Source organism: Petaurus breviceps, unplaced genomic scaffold, assembly GCF_028583685.1.
Source record: "Petaurus breviceps papuanus isolate PSGF00001 unplaced genomic scaffold, PetGlider_PUasm1.0 154, whole genome shotgun sequence".
Taxonomy (NCBI): Eukaryota; Metazoa; Chordata; class Mammalia; order Diprotodontia; family Petauridae; genus Petaurus; species Petaurus breviceps.
In genome coordinates, this window is record NW_027185715.1 from 1,049,651 (window position 1) to 1,064,982 (window position 15,332).

Below are 15,332 nucleotides of genomic sequence, written 5' to 3' on the forward strand. Positions count from 1 at the left end.
CCCTTCTTGGCTGGGGACCCTTTAGGAGTCTGAGCAGACACAGGGGTCTCCAAAGGTGATGAATCAGAAGTGATTTGGGGGGACAGAGAAGTTGAAGCTGGGGGAGCAGGGGTACCTTTAGCTGTTGCAGAGGAAGTAGTAGAGTCCTTGGTTGGGGACCCTTTAGGAGTCTGAGAGACAGGGGTCTCTAAAGGTGAGGTGGCTACAGATGAGGAATCAGAAGTGACTCTGGGGGACAGAGAAGTAGAAGCTGGGGGAGAAGGGGCACCTTTAGCTGCTGCAGGGGAAGTGGCAGAGCCCTTCTTGGATGGGGACCCTTTAGGAGTCTGAATAGGGACAGTGGTCTCTTTAGCTGTTGCAGAGGAAATAGTGGATGCCTTCTTAGATGGGGACCCTTTAGGAGTCTGAGCAGAGACTGAGGTCTCCAAAGGTGAGGTGGCTACAGATGAGGAATCAGAAGTGACTCTGGGGGAGAGAGAAGTTGAAGCTGGGGGAGCAGGGGCACTTTTAGCTGCTGTAGGGGAAGTGGCAGAGCCCTTCTTGGATGGGGACCCTTTAGGAATCTGAACAGGGACAGTGGTCTCCAAAGGTGATGAATCAGAAGTGATTTTAGGGGACGGAGAAATTGAAGCTGGGGGAGCAGGGGTACCTTTAGCTGTTGCAGAGGAAATAGTGGACGCCTTCTTAGATGGGGACCCTTTAGGAGTCTGAGCAGAGACTGGGGTCTCCAAAGGTGAGGTGGCTACAGATGAGGAATCAGAAGTGACTTTGGGGGAGAGAGAAGTTGAAGCTGGGGGAGCAGGGGCACCTTTAGCTGCTGCAGGGGAAGTGGCAGAGCCCTTCTTGGATGGGGACCCTTTAGGAACTTGAGAAGAGGCAGTGGTCTCTAAAGAAGAGGTAGTTACAGCATGAGTGAGGGACCCTTTGGGAGATGAAGGAACAATTGGTGGAGCACTGGGGACCCCTTTGGAGGATGAAGAAGGCACAGATGGTGTAACAGGGGCCTCTTTGGGGGCTGGAGGCAGAGCTGCTGTAGTGGGGGCCCCTTTGGGGGACAGTGGTGCTGCAGTTGGGACCTCTTTGGGGGCTGGAGGCATAGCTGGTGTAGTGGGGACCCCTTTGGGGGATGGTGGCATTGCAGCTGGTGGGGTAGTGGGGGCCCCATTGGGGGCTGGAGAAGGCACAGCTACAGCAGTGGGAGTCTTTTGGGGGGATGGTGGTACTGTAGCTGGTGGAGTAGTAGGGGCCTCTTTGGGGGCTGAATGGGGGAGAGCTGGTGAAATAGTGGAGGCCCTTTTGGGAGATGGTGGAGGAGTCACAATGGGTAGAGTAGGGGCCCCTTTGTGGGGTGGAGTCACAAGTGGGGATGTAGGTGACCCTTTAGAAGATGGAGTGGCTGAGGCCAGATCAGAAGCAAGGGGTGATCTGTTAGGAGTGACAGTGGTCTCTAAAGGAGAGGTGGCTACTCCTGGGGAATCAGAAGTCTCTTTGGTGGATGGATTTGTAGTAACAGGTAAAACAGATGGAACTGGTGCACTCTGGGGAGTAACAGAAGCTAGAGTTAAGGAAGCAGGGATCACAGCAGAGCTTGCCTTATTTCGGAGCACCTCTGGAATCTGAGGCGTGACAGAAGCCCCCAAAGGAGAAAGAGCTACAGTTGAGGGAAAATGGGGACTTTCAGGAGATATAGGACCTTTTTTAGCCATGTGGTCTTTTGGAGGTGCAGAAGAGAGAGCAAACTCCAGAGGGGAGAGAGGTGCGGCTGGAGTACTGGTGGTTTCTTTAGGAGCTACAGGGGAAAGAGTGAGTGGAGTACCAGGGTTTTTCTTTGCTGGGGAGTCCATTTGAGCTGAAGAGAAAAGGAGCCCCTGAGGAGAGGGGACTATAGCTGGGGTGGTGGAGGAGCTGTCAGGGACTACAAGAGGAGAGGCTAAAGGAGGAGCAGAAAGATCTATTTTGGCTACAGGGACTTTTGAAGTGCCTGGAGTAGAATTGTCTGCATTCATGGCTGGAGCAGTTAGTACTGTCGGAGAGGGGACTGCAGCAGGAAGAGAGGATCCCACAAGATCTTTTTTTACAGTGGCGGTTTCCTGAGATGGAGAACCAGGTGAGGACTTCAAAGAACAAGTTGAGAGACTTTGGGGAGCCATATGGGTCAAAGGTAATGTAACAGGTACTTTCTTGGTTGGAGAATCGGCCTGAATTGGAGTAGAGACTCCAAGAGGAGATATAGGGACAACTGAAGACTCTTTGAGATCTTTTGGAGCTGAAGAGACAGGGGTCTTAAGAGAAGGGGTTGCAATCTGGACAATAGAAGGATCCTTGGGAACTACAGTGGACAGAGGTAAGGCCGTAGGGAGAACAACATGATCCTTCTTCGGCTTGGAGTCTGCTGAATCTGAAGGAATAAAATGGCTACCCAAGGGACAGTTGCCTCCCTCAAGGGAAATGGGTACAGTAGCAGTTACAGTAGGGGAAGTCAGAGTCGCAACTTGTGTGGCTGTTACAACTGGAGTAGGGGTTCCTTTCAGGGATGGACTCTCAAGGGAAGGAGCTTTGGGTCCTAAAGACAGAACAGGTGGAGGCAAGGGGTAAGTAGGGGGGGCTGGTGGAGAAGTGGCAACAAATGGCTGTCCAGAAGACAATTTAGGGACTATGCTTATAGAAGAGGGATCTTTCTGAACAGGTGGCATCAGTAAGGAAAAGGGACTCCCTGCAGGTGAACTGGATACAACAGGAGAAACCAGAGGGTCTTTTGGAAATAAAGTGACAGGGGATCCTAGGGTTGTAGAGGAGGTTGAAGATCCCTGGGAAGAGATACCTAGAGGAATGGTGATCGGAGTAGGGCTTTTAAGTTTTAAGAAATCATCAGAGCTTATCTGAGCTGAAGCTCCAGAGCTGGAAGAAACAACTTGTTCTGCATGTGAGACAGGAGGGCTCAGAGTGAAGGCAGCAGAGGGGGCTTTTGGAGCCATGGTTGTCAGAGAAGGGGTGGCCACAGGAGCAGCCTGGATTGAAACAGGTAAGGATGGGGCTCTCTGGAGAATGGCATTTGACTCAGATGCTAGAGGTATTCCAAGATGTGATGGGAGAGCAGTGACTACATCTGGAGGGGTGGCAGAAGTGGAAGCCACTTTTGGGATTGGAATTCTAGGATTAGTAGGAGTCAGCAGAGATGTGATTGTCCCAGGTGTAGATGGGCTCATTGGACTGGGTGAAGCATCCAGGTTCTTTTCAGCAGAGGAAGGGGCCAGGGCCACCAGAGACAAAGGAGCTGAAGAGGAAGGGGCACCTTTGAGGGCTGGGGAAATCATAGGGGAAGCCAGAGCTAGGGCAGCTGGAGAGATGGGAGGTCCTATAAGATCTGGGAGAAAGGCTGGTGTGGCCATGGGGGAAGATGGTGGCAAAGTATAAGTGGCTGGAGCTTGGGGAGGACCAGCCCCAAGAGGCAGGGTTGCCAAAGGGGATGCCTGGGAAAAGGGTGCTACAGAAGGAAGAGAGAATGGGGAGGGTGGGTCAGGTGTAGTCAAAGGACAAAGGGGCTGGGGAACGGGAGAGAAAGAAGAAAGGGGAGGAGGGGGAAGGGGAGGTACAGGTCCAGGCTGTGCCAAAGCAGAGCTAAAAGACACAGGGGGCATAGCTGGAAGGAAGAGAGAATAAAAGAGGGAGGGGAAAGGAAAAAACAAAGGTGAGTTATCCAATCCCATTCAGTGAAACATGCCTCACAGAAAATACTTTTGGTTTTACCTGAGTATCAATGTCACTTCACATGAAAGTTCATTTAGATGGGAACAACATATATGACGAACTAACTTTCTCTAAACATAACAGCACCATAGGGGTTTCCCATGAGGATTTTGCCAAGTCCTTACAACAGAAACAAAGTCTCAAAGGAGAAAATAGCCCCTAAAAAGTGGTTTTACAAAGGAAGTGTGGCATGTTGGGACCCTCAAGTCCAGATGGTCTCTATTCACCATTTCTAAGGGCCCTTGACAAAAAAGTCCCCTTTCCTACCAGCACATTCTTTCATACTACCTACCGAAGGATCACAAACCAACAAAACCATGTTCACGTACCTGCTACTTGGTACTGATGAGATGAATGAGCAAGAAACAGTAAAGTTCAAATTCAAGAACACCACCAGATCAGAAACCATCCTCTGACCCACCACAGGGCACTAAGCCCCTCAAGTCAGCAAAATAGGTAGTCTAAAATCCTCTCTACTCCCAATTCAATACAGAGCAATGTGGAAAGAATACTGGACCAGGAGCCTTGGGTTCTAGTTGACTGCTACAATATGATCCTGGAAAAATAACTTCAGTTTTCTGAGCCAGTATCTTCTTTTGCAGAACACAAAAAAGTTGGCCTATATAATCCCCCCCCCCCATCTCTAGGATTCTATACTTGTAGGCAAATGTGCTGGGAAAGGAAAAAAAAAATGTGCCCTCATTTGGCAATGCTAGCTCTTTAGAGGTATGAAGATTAATCAGACATTCCAGGGGTTTAATCTTAGTCATAAGGGTGTAGGCTGTCATATAATTTTGGCTCAACCTGTCCAACCAGACATACTTCAGTTTGAAACCAGGGTAGGATACAGAAAAAGGGTGGGAGTTCAGGGTGTGAGAGATTTGGAGTGGAAAGGGAATTCTGCATCTCCTAAAGAATCACTTGGTGTTCCCCAGTCTTGAAATGAGGAAATGAAGGTTAAATCAGGGACAAAGTCAGACTCAGTCAAAGGATTCCTATGAATACTGAACTAGCATGTATATCCAGGGAAGTATAAAACTAGACTACAAGTGATAATCACTGGAAGGGAACACCTTACCAAGAAATCAGTTTACCCCACATAAATATTCAACAACCTAAAAGTTCCTATACAAAAATAGGGCGTTCCAACTAGTCCCCTCTGGAAAAACTTGTAGTTCAAAGCTTATAGGCTAATAATTCAGACATTTGCATGACAGAAACCCAAAACAAGAAAGTGCCCAACTCCTGCTTTAGCTTGAAATCTGGCCAGTAATACTATCTCCGGATACCTGGGTTATTCACTTCAGTGACTGCACCTGCACTGTTTAGCCATACAAAGTCATAGCCCACAGATCACTGACACCCCTCAACATTGAAAACCTAATGTTCCAACAAGTCTCTTCACATCAGAATTAAGGATCTTCAAGAACAGTAACAACTGGGACAGAAAATCCTATCTCAGGGCAAGAAAACCAGAAGCTAGTTTTCTCTCTTAATGAATGGGAGTCAGAGAAACTCAAAATCTGAGGAATACCACGCACTTGACAACTCAGATTTCAGAAGTGCCTTGGACTCTATCATATGCTTCTATCGGGATGTTTAAAGGATAGCAGAAAATTGTATCAGATCGATTCTTCTGAGAAACACTGAAATCATTTTATCTTCTCACAAGCTTTCCCTGTCCCCTTCCAATCAAGGACCCTGTTTTTTTCTTCCCAGGAATGCGGCAACTGCATTTAATCCCTTCAGCTGTTGAAAGCCAGACTGGAGGCCAGGGAGAATTTTACCACATCCCCAAAGAGCGCACCGTGTTAAGACATTACTGGCTAGAGACCCGTATGACCATTTTTTAACAAACAAAAAAAGGCTCATTTTAAATCAGGGAATGTGAAGTAGGGATAAGAAGTTGTAGGCAGCCTAATCACAAACCATTCATTCCAATTTCTTTAGCCTTCACCTCCCATACAGCAACACACCTGTCTTTACAGACTAGAAAGTAAAGAAAACAGCTGCTTTATCGGGCTCATTAGATATCGGGTCCCAAAGTTTCACTTGGAACCTCTACAGAAGACCCATTCACAGCACACATCACCCCAAGGGAGAACTCCAAGGCCCCCGAGGGCTCCCTCACCACTTGTGAGCACCTAATCCAGACATGTGACGGAAGGCACAATGCCAACGACATCTAAAACCCTGATGCAACTTCCTGGCTGGAGCTGGCCCCAAGCTCGGGCCTCTTCGGCCAGTCCGAGCGTCGGCCACTTCCAGCAGGGGGAGAGTCTTGGAATCGGCTCGATTTCCTCGTGGGGGAGGGGTCACACCAGCTCCTTTTTCGGAAATGGAGGTAACTCGCAGAGACGGTCTCCGCGGGGGCACTGAGGCCTCCCTACTCTAACTCCACCACCTCGGCCGGCCATGCTCCGCCCGCACCCCTCCCGCCCCAGGCCACCCGATCCTCGGACCCCGATCCGTCCGGGAACTGCCGGGGGGCCTACCTGTCTCAGCCTGAGGCTGTGGCAACTCTTGCTCTGTGGCGGGGACGGTTTCTGTCGCTTCGCCGGGCATTTCTGGGGGGAGAGAGGAGACCTCGAGTTACCAGGGAGCCCCTCCCTCGGCTGCCCCAGCACCGACTCCGAGAGAGGTCCGGCCCCGAAGCGCCCCCGAGGGCCGAGGGAGCCGGCGACTTCCATCACGGCCTGCCCGCCCACCCGCCCGGCCGCGGGCCCTCGGCTCCCACGCGCCGTGGGGGCGGGGGCGGCTCTCGCTCCGAGGCCTCTCCCCACCCCCAGCCCGGGCCGGACAAGGGCCCCAGACCCCATTTTGTCCGGGGGGGCCCGGGCTACCCCCCCATCCCATGTCGCGAGCGGCCCCGCCGGGCTCCCGGTTCTCCTTAGCTCCGTTCCCGGTGGCGGGGTAGGAGGCCTGGCCCTCGGGGGAGGCGGATGGCGGCGGATAGAGAGCGGCGGCGGAGGCGGCACTTACTGTGAGAGGAACACAGATCCAAGATGGCTGCAGAAAGAGATCTGGAGTGAGCGTGACCGGCCCCTGCTGCGGCGGAAGCTAAGCGCGAGAAGGGGCGGGGCCAGCGGTGCGCTTCCGGTTCAGCAGCTTCTCCCTGGGGAGCCACGTGATCAGGGAGGGGCTTCTAGCTGTGGCTGTTGTTCCGTCCCTAGGTCCGCGCACATCTATGAAGCGCCTGCCAAGTGCCACTCAATGTACCAGCGCTGCAGATATAGAAGAGGTCCTGGACAGTACCTGCTCTCCAGGGTCTCGGTCTAATGGTGGCAACAACATGCAAACACAGCTATGTACAAACAAGGCACACTTAGTAAATTGGAGATAACGGAGGGGCAGCGTTGGAGCTAAGAGGGACTGAGGAAGGCTTCCCGTGGAGGCGGGGAGTTCAGCTGGGACTTGCAGGAAGCCAGGGAGGTCAGCAGGCATGGGGGACAGCCGGAGAAAATGTCACAGTCTGGGGTGTTGCTTGAATAAGGAACAGCCATAGAGTACAAAGGGTGGGCTTGGGGGTGTGTGTCTAAGGTATAATACCGGTAAGACTGGAAAGGAATGAGGGGACTAGGTCATGAAAGAATGCTAAATAGGGCATTTTATGTTTGCTTCTGGAAGTAATAGAAAGTCACTGGATTTTATTGAGTAGGAGGTGTATGTGTGTGTGATACTATCGTCCTGCCCTTTAGGAAAATCACTTTAGTGTCTCAATGGAGGATGGATTGGAGTAGAGAGAGACTTGAGACAGGCAGACCCGCCAGCAGGCTATTGCAATAGTCCAGAAGTTAGGTATGACAGCCTGCTAGAGAGTGGTAGCATTGTCAGAAGAGATCGGATATTGGGGGTTAGAGATGGTGAGGAGTTGAAGATGCTTCCTAGGTTTCCAGCCTGGGGGGTTGGGGGGATGGTGGTACCCTTGCCAGTAGTAGGGAAGTTTGGAAGGGAGAAAAGTTGGGAAAAAAGATAAGTTCAGTTTTGGACATGTTGAATTTAAGATGCTTACTGGAGAATCTCATTGGCAACTGGAGATGTGAGACCGGAGGTCAGAAGACAGATTAGGGTTAGAGAAATAGATTTGAAGATCGTCAGCATAGAGATGATAATTAAATATAATGATAATTAATCCATAAATATAATGATATAATAAATAATATATATAAATATATAAAATAAATAATAAATATAATGATAATTAAATCCATAGAAGCTGATAAGATCACCAAGTTAAATAATATAGAGGGAGGAAAAAAAAATGAGGTCCAAGATAGAGCCTTGAGGGATACCCACAGTTAGAGGGTGTTACTGAGATGAAAGAGACTGAGAAGGAGCCAGTCAGATAGGTAGAAGAACCAGTTGGTCAGAGTAGCATCATGAAAACCTAGAGAGAAGTACTTATCAAGTAGAAGAGAGTGGTCCACAGTGTTAAAGTCTGCAGAAAGGTCAAGAAGGATGAGGGTTGAGAAAAGGTCATTGGATTGGACAATTTAGAGATTGTTAGTAACTTGTGAGAGCATTTCAGTTGAATGATGTTAGGAAGGTTGGAAGTAGATAATAGAATGAGAGGAAAGGAAGTGGAGGTACTGATTGTAGATGGACCCATCAAGGAATTTAGTCTCAAAAGGAAGAAGAGCTAGAGCACAATAGTTGACAGACATGGATAGATCAAGTGAGAATTTTTTGATGGTGAAGGAGATATGGACGTGTTGTGGACATATTTATAGGCAGTAAGGAAGGAGCCAGTAGACAAGGAGAAACTGAAGATAAGTGAGAGAGTGGGAATGAAATGATAGGAGTAATCTGCCAGAGAAGACAGGATGGAATGGGAACGCTTGTATATGCAAAGGGGTTATTGCTTGACCTGGTGAGGAGAAAAGCTCCCTCTTCAAGTGAGACAGGGATGAGGGAAGAGATAGGGGCAGAAGGAATTTGAATGATGTGATATGAGGAACAGAGGAGGAGGGAGCTCTCAGCAAATGGCCTCAATTTTTTTTTCAGTGAAATACAAGGAGAGAGGTGGAGATTTGGAAGATCTGAAAAGGGATGAGATTTGGAAAGGCCTCTGTAGTGAATGGGATAGTAAGTCAATTAGGGAGGTTTAAACAGATTGCCTCACACAGTGAGGACCCAGTTGAGATTACATAAATTTGTAGTCAATCTAGTTAACAACGTTGCCGGTGGCTTGCCTGGTGAGTATAAGAGGGTAGTTCTTTGATAAGGCTACCAATCACTACTCTTCAAATAAGCAGACTTTTTATACCTGCTACAGTTTCTTATACCCTCTCACTTCTTCTTGGTTTCTGGAAACAGCAAGAATTGTAGGGAATGCTAGTCTTGATCCTATCTGCTTTAATTGACAGAAACAATATTCTTTCTTCCTTAACCTAGAAAGATGGCAATATCCCCCGACCCCTTAATGCTTTTTAATGACTGATTATGTCCCAGTGGCATATTTGCTAGGTAGCATTTTTGTGACTTTAAGGTTTGCAAAACTTTACATAAATTATCTCATTTGATTCTCAGAACAACCCTATGAAGTGGGTACTTTTATTATCTGTTTACAGATGAGGAGACTGAGAGATAAAGTGACTTGCTCCAGGGTCACTCAGCTAGTGAACATCTTTTATTTTTTATTTTTTTGCTTTTGGGAGGGGAGAAGGCAGGTTAGTTTGGATTAAGTGACTTGCCCAAGGTCACATGGCTAGTAAATGTTAAGTATCTGAGGCAGAATTTGAACTAAGCCTTCCAGACCTCAAGTTCACTACACCACCTAGTAGCCACAATTTTTAATGTTCTCATACACTTAAGGAAACAACTTGTAATTCCCTTTTACATACAAATTTGTATTACTGGGGGGGAAAAAGCAGAGATGTGTATAATCTTTTTTTTAATAATAAATTTATTTATTTTTAATTTTCAACATTCACTTCTATAAGATTTTGAGTTTTCAATTTTCTCCTCCTCCTCTCCCCAAGATGGCATGCATTTTGACATAGGCTCTACTTATACATTTACGTTAAACATTTTCACATTAGTCATGATTGTAAAGAAGAATTAGAACTAATGGGAAGAAACAAAATAAAAGAACAAAAGAAAATGAGAGCAAATTGTATGCTTCACATAATCTTACCCTGATAGATGACTAGGACAGTTTCTATCTTTGTATCATACCTGGTGCTTCCTTAGCGAGATGTTTAACGGTATCATGATTGCTAAATGTTTGTTGAATAAATGAATTCTCTATAAATGTGGGTACTCCTCTTGGTGTTGAAAGCAACAAGTCTATCTCCTCCCACTCCATTTCTCCAAAAAACACCCACTCACTCTGCCTGTTTGAAGCCAGGCCAAGATTGGAATGAAATGAGACACTCTAGAGAACCAAGAAGCTACATTGATTGCCTTAGAACCTTAGTACCCTGGACCAATTAAGTCTTGACAGTTTTGGGAAAAAGACTAATTTATGTGACCTTCCATTTTTACTGCCATAGGTCACAACCAGATGTTACTCCAATTACATCTGTCAATTTGCATGCTATAATCCAGGTAACATGCGGTATTTTGCATTCTCTTTGTTTTTACAGTGTGAATGGTTGCAAGGTAGCTTTTAATCTCACCACTTAACTGAATATGCTTTTTCATAAGAACAAGAGCCATTCCTCAATGATATGTCTTCAAAGGATAGAAATAGTTTTCAAATGAAATTATAAGTCACTTTCCATAGCCACCTGTGAGGTAGTTTAAGTATTAGTCTCATTCTATACAGACTCAGGGACATTAAGTAATTTATGGTCACAGTCACACAGTCTGCAAGCAGCTGAAATGTAAAAAACAAACAAACAAACAACAAAAAAACCCAAAACCAACCCAGGACTTCTGATTTAAAATCCGTGACTCTTGGGGCAGCTAGGTGGCACAGTGAATAGAGCACCGATCCTGGAGTCAGGAGGACCTGAGTTCAAATGCGGCCTCAGACACTTGACACACTTACTAGCTGTGTGACTTTGGGAAAGTCACTTAACCCCAATTGCCCTGCAAAAAAAAAAAAAAATCCGTGACTTTTCCCACTTATGCCAGATTCTAGTTTACCTTCTCTAAGCATATATCAGCCATGTAAGGTTGACCCTAACCTCTCAGAGTAATGGTAACTAATTTGGAATTAATGATTTATTTATTCACGAAGTAGACTAATCCACAGGAAGGAGTTAACTCTTGTTCTTGAAATGGAAGAGATTTTAGACATCGTATAGTCTCCTAGAGGGGTACTCACACAAATGAAACCGGATGTTACTCCTATTACATCTGTCAATCTGTTGAAATAGTCTCCTAACACCATGTGGAATATTGTCCCCATTCATGACATAAGGAAACAAAGACCCAGGGAAATTAAGTTTGTTTTAGTTAACACAGAGTAATCTGAAATTGGATTGAAAAGAGCCAGTGCTCCTAATCATCCACAAGCCCCAAGTCATCCAGAGCCCAGAAAGGGTTTCCATAGTTTGAATTATTTTGGATTAGAGAAAATGAAGTAAAAATAATACTTGTTATGTTTTGTACTAGTAAACAGGGGTGGTCAGGAGGAGAAGCACCTCTGGCGTAAGGGTTTGTTGAGACCTTTTCAGGGCTGTTTATGCACCTTTGGTGTCCATCTGATTCACTGAATTCTCACCTGTGGCTCCAAGAATCTGTAACATGCATGGTGGCCACATCTGTGTAAACTGTCTCAGCCCATACTAAACCAGGTTGAAGGTGACTGACAAGTCTCAAACCTATTGTTGAGTTAGGGGAATATTCACTGAAAGCATGTGAAGACTTCTCCTGATGAATGGGCAGATGAGGTGCTGTGGAGCCCTTAGAGCTTGGTTAGATATTGAAGATGCCATGGTCATCCACTACATTACTGGGTGTCTTGACTTTTGCCACTGAACTTTGATGATTCAGGAAGAGAGACTGAGGCTGACAACTTTATGCAACTCTGCCTCACTTAAATCCAATTTATAGGCAAGTCAAGACATCACTCTGTGATATCATTGATTCTTTTTGAAAATGAAGGACAAACAACATTTGCAAACAAAGAACAATGTTTACTTATGCCCACATTTTTATTACAGTAGCAGCATGCTTTATATTAACTAAGGCTATTTTGTATTTTGTTTATTGGAGAAATAATAAAAATTTTGTCCTCAATTTAGAGAAGAAAAAAAGATCATTTTATGAAAAAGAGACTACCATACCTCTCAGGGGTGTTTAATCCTAGGTGAGAAATTTTCATATAGTTTTGTATTCCTCAGTATTTATTTTTGTGTGCAGTCTAATTTTTAAGGAATTATTTTCTTCAGTGAACTTTTGTACCTCCTTTTCCATGTGATAAATTCTACTTTTTAAAGAGTTGTTTTTTTCCAGTGTTTTTTTGTACATCTTTTCGCAATTTTTGTGCTTCCTTTACCAAGTTGTGATTCTCTTGCGTCAGTCATTTCTTTTTCCAATTTTTCCTCTACCTCCCTTATTTTATTTTAAAAATTCCTTTTGAGTTCTTCCAGTAATTTTTTTGGGGTGGCAGGGTGAAGGGGGGAGGGAGAAAGAGCTGAGACCAATTCACATTTTTTCTTTGAAGCTTTTCATATAGCCATTTTGATATCGTTGTCCTCTTCCGAGTTTGTGTTTTGATCTTTTCTGTCACCATAATAACTTTCTATGGTCAAGTTCTTTTTTTGTTGCTCATTTTTCCATCTTATTTCTTGACTTTAAATTTTATGTTAAAGTTGAGTTCTGCTTCTGGGGTGGAGGGGGCACTGTCCTAAGCTTCAGGTTTTTTTCTGCTGCTGTTTTCAGAGCTAGTTCTTGGGAGTCCATAAGTTTTCAATTCTTCCAAAGTGGTATGAACTAAGGAGAGGTGCAGTCACTGCTCTCTTGGCCCGTGCTATGGTCTATGAATGAATGTAAGCATTATTTTCTATCCTGAAACTCTAGCCAGAGTCCCTGTTCCCTTGTGGTTTTGAGCTCTAGTATAGTAATGTTCCTTCTTGATCTGGGACTGTATCCATACCAGTGTCCTGCATCCCTGTATGGACAATGCAACAGAGTCCTTCACCTAGTGCCAGCAAAGGGTCACCTGTGATTTCTTTCAGACCACACCCTTACCATCTGAGGGCTGAGAGCTCTGGAAGTCACCGCCACCCATTCAGTCACCCCCAAAGCCGGCAGCTGGTTTGCCAGGGCACTATCTGTTCTGGACTGCACTCTGCTCTCACCCATTGAACAGCCCATTCCTGTCAACCTTTTAAGTTTTCTTGTGCTGGAACATTGTTTCACCTTATCTTTTTGTTGTTTCTGCCACTCCAGAACTTGTTCTGAGCCATTATTTCAAAGTTGTTTGGAGGGGAATTTGGGAGAGCTCAGGTGAGTCCTTGCCTTTACTCTGCCATCTTGGTTCTTCCCTCTTGTGTGTAGTCTAAACCAGAGATTCCTAAAGGTATTTGACCCATTGCTCCCTTAAAAAAAAAAAAAATTACCCAGCACCCCCCTGGGGTTAGGTTAACCCTTATTTTTATTCAATGGCTCCTAATTGCACCCAAGGCTACTCCTGCCCCTCTGCATTGTTCCAGCACCCCCTAGGGGGTGATATTGCCCACTTTGAGAACCTATGGAAACCATGAACCAACAAAAATTCACATTATTTTTCAAAAGTCCAGTGCATTTTAATTCTCTCCATATCACAATAGAATGCCTTGATCTTCCTGCTATAGGAAAGTAGGAAGGGGATGATCCATATCTCTGACAAAAGTGATCCTTAGACCAAAAAATATATTTAAGGCTATATAATGTATTGTTGTTCAGTTGTGTCCAACTCTTTGTGACCCTGTGGACCATAGCATGCCAGGCCCTTTTATCCTCCATTATTTCTTGAAGTCTATCCAAGTTCATGTTAATTACCTCCATGACACTTCCTATCCATCTCATCTGCTGTCCCCTTCAAGAACCTTCTGTCTTCAATCTTTCCCAACATTGAAGTCTTTTCCAGTGAGTCCTGTCTTCTTATTATATGGCCCAAATATTGAAGTTTCAGCTTCAGTATTTGAACTTCCAGTGAATAGTCTGAATTAATTTATTGACTGATTTGATCTCCTTTATGTCCAAGGGACTCAAAAATATTCTCTAGCGACATGGGATATCCATACTGGGTCATAGCTACCCAGATTCCTATCTTGAAGCTACCAAGTAACTTTTCTTTTGAGAACATAGTTGATAGGAAAGAATATCAACAGAAAGGAAAGAATACCAAGAGTTCCTAGAGAAAATAACTCTCTCACAGAAAGGAAATACTTATGGCCTGTCATTTTTGTATAGTGAGGCTCATCTTTAATGATGAACTTTAAATTATCACTCTGGAGATGAGGATGGTTGCTAAATCTCTTAACTAAATATCTTTTTCAATGAAGCTATGATAGGAGTAACATAGCAGGGACTGAAGTCTCTATCATGTGGGCTAATCTATATTTTTTTTTCTCCAAAAATGTAGTGAAAATTGTCCTTGAGACTTCATTGGTCCAGTGAACTCAGGCTTTGGCTATTGTGACATGATTTCTTGTAGGTCTAAATACCAAGCAGAGCCCATGAGGAATGAGTCTCTCCCTTAGGCTTAACCAATGTTCTTACACGACCAGAACAGAGGCAGGGGAATCCTTGCTTGCCCAAATCAATGCTCTATTCTTGCTGAATCCATACTATGGAAACCTCCTTTTATCAATGTCTATCAGTGCCTCATTTTGTTCCAGTCCTGAAACTGAATCACTGGATTGGTCTGAGGCAGGCGTGGCTTTCAAAACCCATCAAAATAATTTCTCATTCTTTCTTCTGATTCAGTCTCTAGTGATGAGGAGGCTTTTCTTCTCAACAAGGCAGCCCCTTCTATCTGTCCCTTTTATATTCCATTCCATCCGAGACCTTGCCCCTTGGATTATCTACTATCCCCTTTCCTCCATCTTTAATCTCTTTTGGCTATTTCTTTGCTATCTAAAGACACAACCAGGTTTTCCCCATATTTAAGAATTTTTCTTTTACCCTATCTCTCAAACTCCCATACCACAATTTGCTCAGCTATTCCCCCAACAGATGGGCACCCACTTTGTTTTCAGTTCTTTACTAAAACAAAAATGCTGCTGTAAATCCTTTTTGTACATGAGGTCTTTCCCTGTCTTTGATCTCTTCAGGATGTATGCCCAATGAAAAAACTGATTTTTCTGAGTATAGTTCAAATTACTTTCCAGAATGGTTGGCCCAATTCACAGCTCTTTCAATAATGCATTAGTATGTTTGTATTCCCATGGCTCCTGTAATAATTTTTCAGATCTAAACAGTAAAGTCTTCTTTCTTGTTCTTTGTATATCAAAATATTTTTATTGACATTTAAGTTCACAATAAAAAAGAAAAATTTAAAAAATATGATGATTTAGACTATACAAATTATAGTATATGAATGTAATGGAATATAGTATCAGAAGAAATGAAAAATATGAAGAATTCAGAAACTTGGGAAGACTTGTATGAACTGATGCAGAATGAAGTAAACCAAACTAAAAGAA

General features: G+C 44.7%; 2 protein-coding genes across 3 annotated transcripts in view; both read right to left on the reverse strand.

Annotated features, from left to right (window-relative positions):
- LOC138154742 (nascent polypeptide-associated complex subunit alpha, muscle-specific form-like) overlaps window positions 1-6,234 on the reverse strand; it is an 8,722-nt gene extending 2,488 nt beyond the window's left edge. Inside the window, exons 1-2 of one of the 2 annotated variants that reach the window (XM_069079759.1) lie at window positions 749-6,234; window positions 1-55 (exon numbers count right to left, since the gene is read on the reverse strand). In XM_069079759.1, coding sequence (XP_068935860.1) covers window positions 1-55; window positions 749-3,707 — 3,014 coding nt within the window. In that variant the 5' untranslated portion in view covers window positions 3,708-6,234. The other variant, XM_069079756.1, reaches the window with a different exon arrangement.
- Window positions 1-6,873, reverse strand: part of LOC138154758 (nascent polypeptide-associated complex subunit alpha) — a 12,389-nt gene extending 5,516 nt beyond the window's left edge. The window contains exons 1-2 of the mRNA XM_069079766.1: window positions 6,730-6,873; window positions 6,243-6,314 (exon numbers count right to left, since the gene is read on the reverse strand). Coding sequence (XP_068935867.1) covers window positions 6,243-6,312 — 70 coding nt within the window. The 5' untranslated portion in view covers window positions 6,313-6,314; window positions 6,730-6,873. The remainder of the gene's footprint in view (window positions 1-6,242; window positions 6,315-6,729) is intronic.
- Window positions 6,874-15,332: the final 8,459 nt, after the last annotated feature.